General features: G+C 33.2%; 7 protein-coding genes across 8 annotated transcripts; 3 read left to right on the forward strand and 4 right to left on the reverse strand.

Annotated features, from left to right (window-relative positions):
- Nucleotides 1–26: 26 nt before the first annotated feature.
- On the reverse strand, nt 27–1,907 carry LOC100121024 (thiamin pyrophosphokinase 1). The gene is made up of 7 exons (XM_032600431.1): nt 1,527–1,907; nt 1,157–1,324; nt 957–1,069; nt 807–877; nt 632–736; nt 403–565; nt 27–332 (listed from the first exon to the last, which is right to left on the reverse strand). Exons 4-7 carry the CDS (start codon nt 870–872, stop codon nt 196–198), a joined length of 471 nt encoding a protein of 156 aa, XP_032456322.1. The 5' UTR covers nt 873–877; nt 957–1,069; nt 1,157–1,324; nt 1,527–1,907; the 3' UTR covers nt 27–195.
- Nucleotides 1,715–3,756, reverse strand: LOC100121003 (peptidyl-prolyl cis-trans isomerase E-like). The gene is made up of 6 exons (XM_001604541.6): nt 3,571–3,756; nt 3,259–3,477; nt 2,987–3,183; nt 2,684–2,911; nt 2,328–2,607; nt 1,715–2,241 (listed from the first exon to the last, which is right to left on the reverse strand). The coding sequence occupies exons 1-6, from the start codon at nt 3,643–3,645 to the stop codon at nt 2,047–2,049; spliced, it is 1,194 nt and encodes a 397-aa protein (XP_001604591.1). The 5' UTR covers nt 3,646–3,756; the 3' UTR covers nt 1,715–2,046.
- Nucleotides 3,745–6,794, forward strand: LOC100679117. The gene is made up of 3 exons (XM_003426234.5): nt 3,745–3,952; nt 4,039–4,522; nt 4,600–6,794. The coding sequence occupies exons 1-3, from the start codon at nt 3,947–3,949 to the stop codon at nt 5,967–5,969; spliced, it is 1,860 nt and encodes a 619-aa protein (XP_003426282.1). The 5' UTR covers nt 3,745–3,946; the 3' UTR covers nt 5,970–6,794.
- On the reverse strand, nt 5,979–8,512 carry LOC100120952 (dual specificity mitogen-activated protein kinase kinase 3). Of its 2 annotated transcripts, none has more exons than XM_008207867.4 (7): nt 8,289–8,512; nt 7,890–8,083; nt 7,643–7,808; nt 7,185–7,421; nt 6,922–7,101; nt 6,620–6,837; nt 5,979–6,540 (listed from the first exon to the last, which is right to left on the reverse strand). In XM_008207867.4, the coding sequence occupies exons 2-7, from the start codon at nt 7,958–7,960 to the stop codon at nt 6,396–6,398; spliced, it is 1,017 nt and encodes a 338-aa protein (XP_008206089.1). In that variant the 5' UTR covers nt 7,961–8,083; nt 8,289–8,512; the 3' UTR covers nt 5,979–6,395. The 2 variants fall into 2 exon arrangements, with proteins under 2 accessions (XP_008206089.1, XP_032456318.1); XM_032600427.1 differs by lacking the exon at nt 8,289–8,512 and adding an exon at nt 8,173–8,196.
- A 310-nt stretch (nt 8,513–8,822) lies between these two features.
- On the forward strand, nt 8,823–10,853 carry LOC100120904 (DNA polymerase subunit gamma-2, mitochondrial). Its single transcript, XM_001604448.6, has 2 exons — nt 8,823–10,044; nt 10,336–10,853. The coding sequence occupies exons 1-2, from the start codon at nt 9,490–9,492 to the stop codon at nt 10,768–10,770; spliced, it is 990 nt and encodes a 329-aa protein (XP_001604498.1). The 5' UTR covers nt 8,823–9,489; the 3' UTR covers nt 10,771–10,853.
- On the forward strand, nt 8,892–10,033 carry LOC103316089 (glutamyl-tRNA(Gln) amidotransferase subunit C, mitochondrial). The gene has a single exon (XM_008207864.4). The coding sequence runs from the start codon at nt 9,047–9,049 to the stop codon at nt 9,482–9,484; it is 438 nt and encodes a 145-aa protein (XP_008206086.1). The 5' UTR covers nt 8,892–9,046; the 3' UTR covers nt 9,485–10,033.
- Nucleotides 10,068–13,408, reverse strand: LOC103316090 (ER lumen protein-retaining receptor). The gene is made up of 3 exons (XM_008207865.4): nt 12,978–13,408; nt 12,656–12,845; nt 10,068–12,142 (listed from the first exon to the last, which is right to left on the reverse strand). Exons 1-3 carry the CDS (start codon nt 13,066–13,068, stop codon nt 11,785–11,787), a joined length of 639 nt encoding a protein of 212 aa, XP_008206087.1. The 5' UTR covers nt 13,069–13,408; the 3' UTR covers nt 10,068–11,784.
- Between the last annotated feature and the right edge of the window lie 1,129 nt (nt 13,409–14,537).

The following is a 14,537-nucleotide window of genomic DNA, read 5'->3' on the forward strand; positions in this document are numbered from 1 at the left end:
GAATACTTAAAACAGATATACCTGTGTACAGTAAACAATTCTTGTAGTTTATTATAAACTTGAATCACGGTGAAGTCTAGCATATAGCCAACAGCTGCTTCGTTTTTCTTTAATATATTATCCTTATTCGTTTAGCTTCAAAACGTTTGTAACTAAGGTAACAAATTTACAATAATAAAAAGTATATTTCATTACTCATGATTCCACTCTTGTAAGAGGTTTGATTCCCATACACCAGACTAGATTTACATTAGTATCAACTGTCACTTCTGGATGGCCATCATAAGTATTTGATGTGCTCACTAGTTCTCCAAATTTCATACAAGTTTTATCTGTAAAAGAAATTTATTTTTTATTTTTATTCAAGCTACAAATAACGTAATTTAAAAATGCGAAACTTACTTAAATTCCATTTCAGACCAGTAGTGCTCACGCAACTATTTGCATTTCCAAATGGGATTAAGGCACACCAAGTTTTGCTTTTCACTATCTCCTCTGGGATAATGATTTTATGTACACCTGGTTTCAATAGCCATGTTAAGGATTCACCAGCTATTTGGATTACCTGTAGTAAAAAATCATTACAATTTTCTATTAAACTCCAGCATCGGTAATGATGTGTTCAACTTACTGGCACATCATTAAAGAGTTTGTGAGATTTGTACAAAGTATTGATGTTTGATACAATTTGATCTAATCTTCCTGAAGTTTCAGCAAGAACGTGAATGCCATTCAACTAAAAGAAATATTCAAGAGCTATACTCTTAAGGATTAGGATTAAATAAATTTCATGCAAAGGCCGATACTTTTATGTTATTTTTAAGAGTATATTGTCCCAGCTGAATGAGAGATTTGGTATAATCAGTTTCCATCACATCTGGGGTATAAATTATATTACTCTTAGTTAATTTCAATTTGTCTAATAAATCTGGTGAAATGCTATCCATGTCACCAACAACTAGATTTGGTAGGTAGTTGTCACTCGTTCCATTCCATATATTGCTTGCTTCGGATCCTAAGTAATCCATCCACTGATTTGTGCCTCCATCAACAGTGACAGTAACTTGTGCTGTTTAAAAGAATGTTATTAGCAGTGTTAATTTTGATCATTTCAATACAAAATATGTGAAACATTATACCAAATGTAAAAACTGACCTTTTTCCCATAAAGACAATACATATTCATGTTCTAAAAGTATTGGTTGATTTAAAACTACAATGGCAAATTTATAATCAGCTGGACATGTGAGTATTTTTGCAGGTTTCCAAACAGTTACTGAAGACTCATCTTTATTTATCATTATAATAAGCCACCTTCTACTATCTATGTTTGAAGAAAAAAAGAAAAAATAAAAATTAGTAAATAAAGTATAAAATCTATATGTACCAATAGAGGTTAGGAAATCTATAAATCTTAGATACGACTCTTTTAAAATATCGTAACAGATATTATTAATTGTATTTGTAGTTCAAAATCTATGCTGTAATTTTAAATAACTTTTCTGTCTAAAATCAGTTGTACATACCTGTCCCCACGATTTTATTTACGCGCCTCGAGATCGAAAGAATCCATACCTATGACGACGTTTCATCGCGCAAAGCAACTGGTATAATAACACGTAACGCACATCAAGTGCGATCAATATTCGATTTGATATTTATATGAAATTTTGTGCTAAAATACTTTCTAGAACTTGTAATTTTTACGAATCAGTTTGGTTTAAAATTTTTTTTTACTACACTTTATGACGGTAAAACTACGCATATGATTATCGATATCCTATCCGACATGTCACAACAGTCAGTCATAACATAACTCAAACTATGATATCAGTGCAGATTAGATGGCCTTCGTAAAACAAGAGCTGGTAAATACTCCAGCATTTTATCATCGTATACCTATACGCGTCTACAGCAGCTACCGCATATTTGCGATCTTTTTCACGACAGCGCGCTTCTATTTGTTCTACTTAGACAATATAGATATATCGCGATTGTAGTAAATTTGTTTTCTTCGCTGTCATTACATTTTCAACTTCCTATGTTTCATTTATGATTTAATGCTTCATTTGCTTCATTTGCTTCATTTGCTTCATTTGCTTCGCCTCCGTCGGACGTTCTATTACTTTGATTACTTTGTCGCTTGGACGAGTGCCTAATTCTTTTCAGCTGCAATATACCGCACTTTGAGACGATCACTTTTTCCAATGGTTTTCCGAATTTCGTTCCATAAGCTTCCAACTAAAATGCCGACACAAAATAGTCTCGTCAAATTGTCAGATTATAAATTTGTTTTGGAATTATAAAAAAAAAACGACTGCATATACTTTAAATAAATTTTGAATTCCTTTGACGACTCTTCCAAAAACTACCTTCTTGTCATCGATCGTTCGAAGTGGACGGAATGTCAGGTTGAACTTTGAATCGAAGGTTTTTTTATCATCGCTACAGGTCGATAAAACGCCTGGACGGCTGTGTTGCAGGGTGTAATTGTCATCGAGTACCGTATTATCTTCGTAAATCGAAGCTCCGCCGATTCCATTGAATTTCGTTACGTCGCCGCCCTGACACCAGTACCCGGACAATATGCGATGAAAGGGAGTCCCTCTATTGAAATAGTAGATGCGTATAAGAAAAATAATCTATCAAAATCTACGTTGATCGATCACAATTTACACATTACCTGTAGGATAAGCCATTGTGTCCCTTGCAAAAAGCTTCAAAATTAGCACATATCAATGGAACGTAATCGGCATAAAGCTCGATTACAATTCTTCCCAGCGGCAGATTGCTCTGTGCCAATTCTAAGTCAAAAAAACATCGGGGACGACGTCCAGATTTTTCACCCAAAGGTCGAATTGCATTAGCACTGATCGATGGATACTTGCATATTTCTTTAAACCAGGGAAACCTTGTATATCAAATATCGTCAACTTGTCTATTAATACAATAAAAACGGCTAGGAATTCGTGTGCATTAATAATACCTTGACTTTGACTCTATTTGCTCTTTCAACACTTTCCAATGTTTTGCCATTACTCGTGGCGAATATTCACTACTCAGCGCATTGACTTTCTCGTACAAGGCTCTGTTGTCTTTCATGATTCGTTTGTACATTTCTTTTTTCTCGAGCTGATCGGTTTTGTGCTTTTTCTCCCGAAAATTCCAGCAGTCCACCTTACCCTGTTTTGTAAATGAATTGTTGAATCCATAGAATATTTAATAAAATGGATGTATTCTATTTCGTTGTTAATTTACACCCATCCGGAAGATCGTGTTGATGTTTTTCGTAATCTCCAAATTTTCCTTATAATTCATTTTAGCTGCTCGTGCATCCGCGAGTAATTTCTCTCGATCGTAGTATATCTCTACGTCAAATTTCGGAGCTTTATTGTCGATCACAGCCTTCATGTTTGCGCAGTACAACCGATGGCCTTTGTAGTTTTCGAAATCGACCTTTTCTATATCTTGATCGATCTATGCATTTTTTATACATATTAATATTTTACTATTTTATTGTTATTAATTTAATATAAATTCGCCGCTATACAATAGATGGATCAAACTTACCTCGCCTGGAAGATAGCGAGATTTTATCGGCGGATCGAATTTCATAAGTTTAGTTTCACTTCCTTTTTTAACCATTTTTAAAGCTAATATTATTCGAATTTGATGATATTTCTTTGTAAGGCAATCCTACTTAAAATTTTCAACATCAGCAACCAAAATATTTACTTTTATTGTTTTGTCTTTTAAACATTTGATAAATTTGAGGGTTATAGCCATTTACAAAATTTTCTGTCTTACGTTTTCAATAATTCATTAATTAAGATTTTTGAACCAACAAATAACAACAAAAGTGGATTTAAATAACAATTATGGATGTTTGAATGTCCAAATAAAAATTAGTCATAAAAAAGAGAAAAAAAATTGTAAAAGCCACGATATGGATGTAAGTCCAAGAATATTTATAGTAAATTAAGTACGTAATAAATATTATACGAATAATAATTAAGTATCTATCAATTCTTGATTCAGAATCATAGTACTTTCACACTTTGGAAAGAATGTGATAATGTCAGGATGAAGCTGCAAGATCATAATTGTGCACTTGAAAAACTCACCCAAAAAGTATTAAAATTGGATTTGTTCAAGCCTCAAAAGAAATACCCTAAAACAGCAGACAACAATTCAAAAAATCATAAACTTAAAAAGTTCCACAGAAAATTATATCAAGATAATCATAAAGATGAATTATTTATAATAAAAAAGCTGCTGCTAATAAATTTAAAATCTTTTCAAGTATTGCAAAGATTGTATCAGGAAAATTGTGATTTACAAAAATCGCTTGATAAGACGTATCAGCTCGCATATAAACAAGAGCAACAAATACAAAAAATAAAACAAGAAAAGGATTATTTAGAAGCAGCTGCAAAATTTTTTAAAACTGGACTTAGTTTATTTTTTAGTAAATTTGATAACGTCACAAATAGAATAATAATTAAAACTTACTCAAAATCAGGTATTTATTGGAACTTTGATCGTTTTTGCATAAATTGATCATGAACAAATAATCTCATTTATTATTACCTATTCAAGATTTACAGAATCGTTTTATTGCAAACGGCTATTCTAACTCAATTTTCCAAAAGACGTGCAAACCTTATCAATTGTTGGCAACGGATACAATCATCAAAACAAATTCGATAAGTGGCACAAAATATACAAATAATATTTCGGAATTAACGGCTTGTTGCAAACAATTCTATCACGGTTTTAATTTAGAACTTGCTTCAGAACAAGCAGTACTTTTCGAGATTCCTATACAAATATACAATTTACCTCATTCGTGCATTGATTCCGGCTTTCAAGAGTTAAATTTGAAAAATATTCCTAGCCCAAAACAATCAATCGACAATGAAATTCATTACTTGCAAGAAACTTTCCCAAAAGAAGAATTAATAGATGGTTCAACACTTGAATTGGAAAATGTCCAAACTTCTAAGAATTATAATGATTTTATTGTGTTTGAAGATACAAGATCGTTATTACTACTCAAAGACTTCAATTTTTTAACAAGAAACGTTTTAGAGATTTCTAAAATCACGAGTCCATTCATTTTTTATAAAAATATAAAAAGTAATTTCGAACTACCTCGATTCATTGATGAAAATGATAAGAAAAAAGGTGACGACTTTTACATTTCGTTCAATTTGACAATTAACGAAATAATGCAAAATACTTTAAAAGAAAAGACAAATTTTTACCCTAAAAACTCAAAGCAGAAAATTTGCGACGAAAAGTACACAAATTTTAAATCAAGCCAATCTATTGTAATTGGTACAAATATTAGTAGCATTGGAGTTGGAGATGGTTCAACTTTATTCTGTGATCAACAATCACAAGTTGAAAAAAATTTATTTACAAACACCGCTTTGGCAGATGAAAAATCAGATGAATGCGAAAATATAGCTAAAATAACATTTGAACACAAAATAGGCAAAGAAATAATACTCAAAACTAGTAAAACAAGCCTGGAAGCTATGCAAAATGCAAGTGATAGAATTGATTCACGTCGTGATTTTAAAAAATCTTTACAAGCTCTTCGAGAAGTCATAGAAAGCTGTAAAAGAGTCTCAGGACAAAATTCGACCTCAGAAAAATCTTCCAAAACTAAAATTAAAGAAAATAAGCGATATTTGATAACAAAACCACTCACTGAAGAAGTGACAAAAAAAGAAATTAAACGACGAAAACAAGTTTTCAGTAACAGTAAAAAAGAATACCAAAAGATTCCGGAAATGGACAAGATGTATCAAATAGTTTTGCAAAATAACGTTCCCCACGAAACCAATCTGAAATTTATGAAATTAAATGATTCTAATACACAGATGCTTGTCATCAACAATACTAATAGCACTCATTTCTCAAAATTGAAACGTACTTCGAATATTTCACTAAATAAATAAATCAATGAATTTAATCGTAAAAAATCGTAAAGAGATTCAATTATTTATTTATTGTAAATCAATTGGTGTTACATTATCGTTGTATAACGTATAAAAAAATCACGATGATCTTAGTTGATGTGTGTGTGTGTATATATATATATATGTGTGTGTGTGTGTGTGTGTATTATTTTTTACACTAAAACATGACTTGATCTTTTATGATATTCTAATATAATAATAATGATTAAAAACTTTGATTAGCTCAACGACTTTTTCCCAATCACATTAGTACATCATGACTTGATTTGTCTCGAAATATTCACATACCTGATTAAAAATGACGATAGATAAATAATTTGGCAGTAGCAATTTTAGCAAAAATATAATAAAGATTAAAAAAATTTAGGTGAAAATTCAAAAAAGGAACTATTATGAATATTTTAACTACGCAGATTGCTCTGCATCTGGTAAATCTAAAACTTCTTCAACAAAACCTGCTACATTTGTATCTTTCGTCGCATGCTCTTTTATAAAACTAAGTTCGAGCAATTGATTATAATTAGGCCGCGCCGTGTAATTTTTCATTAAGCTGAAAAAGAAAACAATAAAAAGTTTCATTGCTCACATTTAATAAATTATAAATTATAATATTATGAATATAAATTTACCACTTATTAATAAATTCTTCAAACTCAGGTGTGAACCTGTTAGGAGGTAACTTTGGGGCTTCATCTTTTACAACTTGTTTCAACTGTTCAAATGGTGTGCCCCAGGATTCATAAGGAAACTTTCCTGTTGCAAGTTCGAGTAGAGAAATACCTAAAGACCAGACATCTGACCTTATATCGTAATGCGAAGGATTACCTGTAGGGTCTATCCTTTCTGGCTGTAATATAAAATAATAAACATCCTTATTAACTAATTAACAAATACTAATATTAATAATATTAATAGTGGAACTTTTAATTACCGCCATGTATGGTTTACAACCAGCATCTATAGTTTTAGCAACAGAATCAACTAAATAACCAGATATTCCAAAATCACAGATCTTTACCTCTCCTTTTCGATTAATTAATATATTACTAGGCTTAACATCTCTATGAATAACTCTTAGTTGCGAATACAAATAATGCAGTGCACTTACTACCTGTTATATTAAGTATACAAAAAAATGAATTTATTACTTTATTACTTATGTATTATAGTCGTCATACAAATAACATTACTTACTGCAAAGGCTATTTTTCCTAGAATTTCTTCAGGTATTGAACGGTTGTGTTTGTATACCTTTGTATAAAATTTATCAAGACTCATATCCATAACCTCCATACAAATCCAAACATCGCCTTCTCTGAAAAGTGCTCCATAAAATTGCACTGTATAAGGGCAATCTGAACATCGCATTGAAATATCCAAGTCCATCAGCAATCGCTTCTGTTCTTGGGTATTGACTGTGGCTGTAATTCTCTAAAATAAATAAATATTTGGTATTAATCTTGAAAATAAATGAACAACTGTAAATAATGCTACGAATCTACTATCAATGTTATGCATAAACCATGTTACTCCAAATATTATATTTTTAGTAAATCAAACTATTAAAATTTATAACAGTTTATCAGGATATATTGTGAAAAATAAAATTATTCTAATCAAAACAAACCAATAGATACAATGTTTTCTTATACCTTAACTGCCATGATGGTATCACTTTGTTTGTGTTTCATTTTGTCAACAACTCCATAGGCTCCGCGTCCAAGAGTGCATAACATTTCTAAATCATCAGCATCCACCTCAAAAGTCTTATCTCCTATTGTAATCGTTGTCCTTTTATCTAGATTTCTTGGTGGAGTACTGTAAAAATCAATCGTGTCAGTTGAAAAATTATTAATGATCCTTCTAAACAATGAATTAACAATGGTAGCAAAAACTTACACTGGGGGAGGAGCTTCTTCGGAGAGTTGTATTTTCAGACCCACTCCTTTCCTTCGATTGTTAAAAGCCATGATTAGTTGCTCCTTAATTACTACTTGCTCAAGTGACTAAGTATCTTTTGTTTTATCTCAATCGAGAATTAGAATATTGTCACTTTTTGTTCATATTAAATGATTGAATGACACGAGTCGAATCTGTATGAAGAGGAAGAAAACGTTAGCTTATAATGTCATCAACGACGCACCTTTAAATCTGGTCATCTAGGTTATTTGCAAAAAGAGACAATCTTATCTATAATGAATAAGCCAGAATACTGATTGTATCAAGCATCCGTTATAAATCTCTAGGCCCGCGACACCATCAACAACAAGTAGTTTAGTAATATTCTTTGACATTTACCTCGTGCGATCAACGGCGAACGTTTGAAAACACCGAATGTCCATATAAGCAGTTTTATATCAAACTTGAATTGTAACTTGAAGGTAGTTGCAAATAAAATGTTGCCGACGCGCCGCTAGAGAAGGGAGCCGGAGCATGCGAATAACATTTTCTTCTACTTATAGGTATGCAAATATACTTTCATTTGCAATTCAAGCTGACAATTCCCGATACAAAAGGTTATCATTATATAAGCCAATCTGAAATAGTAATCAAAATACCATAGCAAAAATATTTTCTGCAAAATATTTTTGCATCAAATATCTTTATGAATAATTGCCGACATATGGTAATTTAATAATACATTTATTTGGCGGGTTTTTACGAATTTCGATACTCTGATAATCTTTTACATTAATGTTCTATGTAACTGTGAATATTTGCTTACAAATATTATCTAAGCAAAATTTTGATTATCTACAAGAAAAACTTAAAAATTCTGATAAAGTCCTTTTTTTCTTGCTTACAAATAATAGAAAAAAAAAAATAGATAGCCACAAGTAGCTAATTATATATAGCTATTGTATAGATATATACATATGTTGCGCACACATGACGCGAGTATATGTGACGATCTTCGAACAAGGCGCACACTTTATAACCTGAAATCACCGCAAAATATTGGATAAGATAGAACGTTTTCAACTATAGAGTACAGTGGTATAGACGTTAAAACAAGAAAAAATATCGTTGGATATACGTTGAGTTCAAATACTTAAATGGGTTACTTGTCAAGATGTCACTCTAAAGGTAGTTTTTTATTTAAAACTTTTTTGAAACATAAAAGATCAGCCACCTCTCTTGCACATTCGCAAGGATCTATTTCAAAAGAAACTGTCAACAAAGAATTCACTACAGACATCAAAATTGATAGAAAAACGATATCCAAATTAGAGAGAATTTCATTAGTTGATTTTGATAATGACGGAGGTATTCAAAGATTAGAGGCAGCTATTCGATTTGCACGAAAACTACAGGAGGTACAACTAGATCCTTCCGTTAAACCTATGTACAGTGTTCTGGAGAACGAAAGATTGCATCTCAGGGAAGACAAAGTTACTGAACATACCTGTCGTGAACAAATTTTGAAAAACGCTAGGCTATTGGAGGACGAATACTTTGTTGCTCCATCTGGAAATATACCAAAAAAATCGTAGATACGATGGAAAAAATATTCAAAACTCTTGGTCCCACATTGTTGACCTTAAAAGAATTTGGTTTTGCTTATGGAGTCCAAGGCATACTAATGCGCCGTAATTTAGAAAAATTGTGGCTAATGAAAAACATGACCCAATCTGATTATAATGTATTTTTAGTAGATTCTGATCAAATTACTGCCAATTTAAAAGATTTATCAGATATTGGTTTGAGTAACCCACCATTTGGAATAGCTGAAATATCAAGTGTTAAAAATACTTGGAATGAATCATATTTTCCCCCTAAATCAAAACCCATAAAACATAGAATTGCCAAAGTTACCACAATCTATGAAGGTGACGGTGATATTATCAGCGTGAAAGACTTATTTTATAAAAAGCAAAGAGAGCGCAAATCATGGTGGAGAAGAATTACAGAAAATCCTAATATTTTTCACGTAGGTGAAATAAAACAAGAGCGTGGCAAAGAATATGTAGAAATTGAAGCCCGCTTGCCATTTGGAAATATTGTTGTAGAAACGATTTATTATAAGCCCAGTGCTAAATTATATTTACGTGGAGTAAGTATTGTAATTTACAAAAGTTTATTGAAGTTTTTTTATTTGTTTTTCTATAACTTAACAGTTTTAGTATAAGTTTTATAGTTGGGTTTATATAACAAATGATTTCTTGTACATACTTAGTTTAGACTACGTCCTTATGTTGTTACTCTTTTGATTTATATAAGTTTAATTATCGATTACCTTGTCTCTGGCTATCTCAAATTTATTACTTCAAAATTGAAAAAAAAATAAAATAGAGCATGTCAAATTAATATAAATGTAATGAAAATTGATAACTGTATGTTTCAGGGTGAATTCAGTAATAATCTTAAAATTGTTGAGAACATAACATCTTTAGATTGGGGATGTTTAGCACTAATATGTGATGGATATGTGGAAATAGATGACTGTAAAGAGATGCAAGTTCATCCAAATCTTGCACCATACAAAGCTTACAGCAAAGCAAATATAAAACCTGAAGATAATGAACAAACACGTATTGCTTTAAATAATCTATCAATACACCTTATACAATTGCTCCGTGAACAAGGCATTGAAACAGTCTTAATGAACCTTGCAAAACAACCAGAAGTTTTTCAAGTGCCATATATTTTAACTGTAGATAGTGAAAGTTTAAAAAATGGTTTTATTAGAGTTGTATCTCAAAGAACTTTATGTGGTGAAATAGTTCACATTACAAAATTAGCTCAACATGTTTATGATCTAACTACAATCCCTATGTGAAATTTGAAATGCTTATTTATAAGCAGATTTATAAAAAGTTCTGAAGAAAAATTTAATAAATATAAATTTGTAAATACCTAAAATTTAAAATGACTTCTAATTTTTATAATTCTGCATTCAAAACCTACACTAGTCAAAATAACACATTGCTTATCAATCACTGTTTTATTTTATTATTATAGTTATGTTTTAAATAATAAAAATCATAAAAGTAACAACTTATTATTAAAATAGGTAGACAATATTTTATTTAACTCAATCCCTAATTTCTTTTTGTTTATTGTGAAAGTTTCTACAAAGAAACCCCAATGTTCTTTGTTTTTAACATACACTTGTTTACTTTAAGACACTGGAGCATTACATTATCATAAATATAACACTTTTCATGTTCATTACAAAACGCGTTTCATGTATATGTGCTTATTTATAAAAAAAAAGGGAATCATACATGGAACGGGTTATAAAACATTAAGAGACTCCAAAAGTTGTATCTAGCATTCTCATTACCAGCACTTCAATTTTAATAACTAACTATAATCTACTAAACATAACGAATAGTAATTCTTAAGTTGATGCATGATTCATTTCAAATGAAATTAAAACACACTGAGAAGCATAACATTTTATTACATATAAATTTTTTAATTTTAAATCAAATGACAATAAATCACATGCCATTACAAATGAAAAAAAAACAAAACTGATTTTCTTCATAGAAGATGTTAAGTCTTACTCAAATGTTCTTAACGAATTTCTAAATAGTTCTTTAAAATTAAAGTGCTAGTATAAAGATCACCAACATCCACTTAAGAAAGTAGGAATATCGAGAAGATTCTAAAGAGCAGAGATTTAAAGCGCTTTTGACTTGGCAAAGTTATATTTTATGTGCGCATTTCTCAAACTCGCTCATAACTTTTGACACGTTTCATGTGACAATCGTATAAAAGACTGCAGCGGCTTTCATCTGACGACACAAAGCTTGTAGATGTTATTCCCTGTAATACTCGCAAGAGCTTAGGCTGGTAACGACAGCTTCTTGCCCTTCAGTACTTTGGTGATGTACAAGTAGAAGAAATCACAGTATAAAACTGTCTGCACAAGACCAGCCACGATAGCAATGAGATCGTAATGTCCCTCTGAGTAATAACGGTACACCCAGTTCAACAAGTAGAGGCCTCTGTACGATCCCAAAGCAAACAGGTAGTGACTGGTGATGCTTTCTGCTTCACCTGTTTTTGACACCAGGAACAGCTGAGGTAGAATTGCCACTGATTCCAAGTAGATACTGAATGTCCACAAAATCTCCAAGAATGTGAAATCATGATTGATCAATAAAGCTAAGACTACAGCAGGCAGTATGAGGAACTCAATTCTGTAAAAAAATATTATACCTCAATTATTTATATTTAAATGTTACTTAATAACTGACAAATTTTAAAATGATTTTTTATACATTGATTCAGATACTTCATTCAGAATACAGACTTCATAAAAAACCTTATCTTCTTTATTATCAACAAGCACTTTTTTGTATGCAACCGTTATTTGTAATGTAAGATTAGCAGGTCTGTACACTGCTGTACAACATTTATATTTAGTAAATGCTTGTTTGCAACAAAGAAGTCGAAAAAAAAAACTGTTTTTGATACATCAAAAGCTGAGGACTTTTATCTGATACTGTTACTGAAAAAAACCTTTAGATCAGAAGCCAGCCTTAGCGTAAGGTAACAAGAACTGTATTGACACAGAAAAATGAAGGAACAGCAGTTTAGCGTTTAGAATTAGTCAGGCAATGTAGAAGTAATTATAGCTGAGTAAGTGCAGTCCCGGTAAAAAACCCTTATCTACTGCTCCATTATGTGCTGTAGAACAAGTGACTCCATACCTGAACGTATCATGGTTGTGATCGTATGTAGCCTTGAATTTCATGTACATCAAGAACAACGTAGCTACGGAAGCCGCGATGAAGACGATCTTCATGACTGTGTTGTAGGCTGAAACGTAAGTCGTCACCAAGTCCAAGTAGCGCGTCAGGTAGACGATGGCGAAGAGGATCTGGGACTTGCCGGAAATACCTGAAAAGCAAAAAACGTGAGTAACTGGTTCGAGAAGAAGTCCTTCTCCGACACGTCCAGGAAGCCGCGCGAGAGCAGAATCGACGGCCTCCAACCTCGCACACGACATCGGACGGCGCAACGAGAACGTACCGGCGCAACTCCTCGTCTTCCATATTTTCAGCAAAAGGACGATGATCGCGAGAAGATGCGACAGGTCGCCGAGCAGTCGAAAAATATTCATCGCGGGGGCCGGTCTTTGGTCTTCTCACGGTCCAGCGTCGTCGTCACGTCACACACTGCGAGATATGAAAGGCACAGCAGTCGATAATCGCCAGATCAAGAAGATGGACCGGCACGAGGTGATGAACTGGACGCGCCGCTGACTGCTCCGGGGGCGACCACGATAACCCAAGACTACGGCAGCGACTCGCACACAAATATGACGTGGCTCGGGCAGCCCCTGCTGGAACAACATCGGCAGATGGCCGACACGACGGCGGAGAGGCGATATACACAGACGCACGATAGGCCCGCCCTCGCAACTCCGAGTTGCGTTTCGGAGCGCGGCCATTTTCGGCTTCGGAGCGGGTTTACGACCATCATTTCTTCGCTTGGAATTTCAATTGTTTCTGCGTGCTCCCGTTGACTTCCGAGGTTGGGATTTTGGAAATCAATTTATTTCGACTGACGAACAACGCGAAGACATCCGAATACATTGACTGTGGCAAAAGTCTTCCATGCGCCCCTAAACTGCGGGAAAATAGCGAAAAAGTCAGGTCACACTGTTCGTCCGCTGACTCGCTCCGAAACCAATCCCCAGCCAATGAGAAGCGAACAGACGAGAGGCGAGTCGGAAAGTCAAACTCGCTGGACGAACTCTAGCGTGCACAAAAACGCGCTATTCGCTGCGTACGTGTGCACCCACACATCGGCACCCTGAGGATGGCTGCGACGTGGGGGCTGAGGCAGTCCACGTTTACAGTACGTCGCGCGGCTCGTCTTTTCTCTCAATATAATGCGGTAATCCTCCGCGCGTATGCGCGGAACTACGTCCGCTATATTCGTCTACTGTGTAATACACAGTAGGAGATCCATTATATTTTTATAAAGCGTGTACGTGATGATTCGGTGTGAACGAGTGTAGGTATATGCATATATAGAAGGGTCGCGGAAGAATGGGTGCGGATTGGCTTCAGGTCTATTTTTTACGTAATTTCAAAATTTCGTAACTCTAGATCGAGGTTTTGATAAGTTTTGTTGCTATGATGAGCGTGTAGACGAATTTCCGGTTTAGCGACCGAGATGTAATGCAAAATGCTAAACTCGTTTTGGATGTTAATTCATAATTCTTTTTTTTCTTTTTGTATTTCCATAAATTTCAATAGACTTAGTATTATAATTTTGTTTAAACTCATTTTTCTATAGAAATTTATGTATTAAGGTACCTATCACTTTTTCACTTAATCGACCGCAACCCACGTGCTTCGCCTCATATCCCGGAATACATAAAATCGTAGAACGCAAAAAAAGTACAGTTAGATTTTGACACTAAAGTGGTAATAAGAATGCGTTAAAAAAATGTGTTTTATTACCGTATACCTTGCAAAAATATCTACTGGTTATGAATAATGCTTTACCTAACAATAACTATATGCATGATACATTTTTGAAATAAAAAAACATAATCTCCATTTGTATAAATAAACTAAA

Source organism: Nasonia vitripennis, chromosome 5 (assembly GCF_009193385.2).
Source record: "Nasonia vitripennis strain AsymCx chromosome 5, Nvit_psr_1.1, whole genome shotgun sequence".
NCBI classification, from domain to species: domain Eukaryota; kingdom Metazoa; phylum Arthropoda; class Insecta; order Hymenoptera; family Pteromalidae; genus Nasonia; species Nasonia vitripennis.

Excerpts from the sequence above, each read along its gene's own strand:
- LOC100121024 (XM_032600431.1), bottom strand. The coding sequence starts at position 872 with ATGGAAACTGATTATACCAAATCTCTCATTCAGCTGGGACAATATACT. Across the intron at positions 566-631 it reads AACTCTTTAATGATGTGCCA|GTAATCCAAATAGCTGGTGA; the intron begins GTAAGTTGAACA and ends TTTTTACTACAG. Across the intron at positions 333-402 it reads TGGTCTGAAATGGAATTTAA|ATAAAACTTGTATGAAATTT; the intron begins GTAAGTTTCGCA and ends TTTCTTTTACAG.
- LOC100121003 (XM_001604541.6), bottom strand. The coding sequence starts at position 3,645 with ATGGTTAAAAAAGGAAGTGAAACTAAACTTATGAAATTCGATCCGCCG. Across the intron at positions 3,478-3,570 it reads CTCGCTATCTTCCAGGCGAG|ATCGATCAAGATATAGAAAA; the intron begins GTAAGTTTGATC and ends AAAAATGCATAG. Across the intron at positions 2,912-2,986 it reads CAAATAGAGTCAAAGTCAAG|GTTTCCCTGGTTTAAAGAAA; the intron begins GTATTATTAATG and ends TTGATATACAAG.
- LOC100679117 (XM_003426234.5), top strand. Across the intron at positions 4,523-4,599 it reads TAAAACTTACTCAAAATCAG|ATTTACAGAATCGTTTTATT; the intron begins GTATTTATTGGA and ends TACCTATTCAAG.
- LOC100120952 (XM_008207867.4), bottom strand. The coding sequence starts at position 7,960 with ATGGCTTTTAACAATCGAAGGAAAGGAGTGGGTCTGAAAATACAACTC. Across the intron at positions 6,838-6,921 it reads GTTGTAAACCATACATGGCG|CCAGAAAGGATAGACCCTAC; the intron begins GTAATTAAAAGT and ends TTTATATTACAG. Across the intron at positions 6,541-6,619 it reads GAAGAATTTATTAATAAGTG|CTTAATGAAAAATTACACGG; the intron begins GTAAATTTATAT and ends TTTCTTTTTCAG.
- LOC103316089 (XM_008207864.4), top strand. The coding sequence starts at position 9,047 with ATGGGTTACTTGTCAAGATGTCACTCTAAAGGTAGTTTTTTATTTAAA.
- LOC100120904 (XM_001604448.6), top strand. The coding sequence starts at position 9,490 with ATGGAAAAAATATTCAAAACTCTTGGTCCCACATTGTTGACCTTAAAA. Across the intron at positions 10,045-10,335 it reads CTAAATTATATTTACGTGGA|GGTGAATTCAGTAATAATCT; the intron begins GTAAGTATTGTA and ends TGTATGTTTCAG.
- LOC103316090 (XM_008207865.4), bottom strand. The coding sequence starts at position 13,068 with ATGAATATTTTTCGACTGCTCGGCGACCTGTCGCATCTTCTCGCGATC. Across the intron at positions 12,846-12,977 it reads GAAGACGAGGAGTTGCGCCG|GTATTTCCGGCAAGTCCCAG; the intron begins GTACGTTCTCGT and ends TTTGCTTTTCAG. Across the intron at positions 12,143-12,655 it reads CACAACCATGATACGTTCAG|AATTGAGTTCCTCATACTGC; the intron begins GTATGGAGTCAC and ends ATTTTTTTACAG.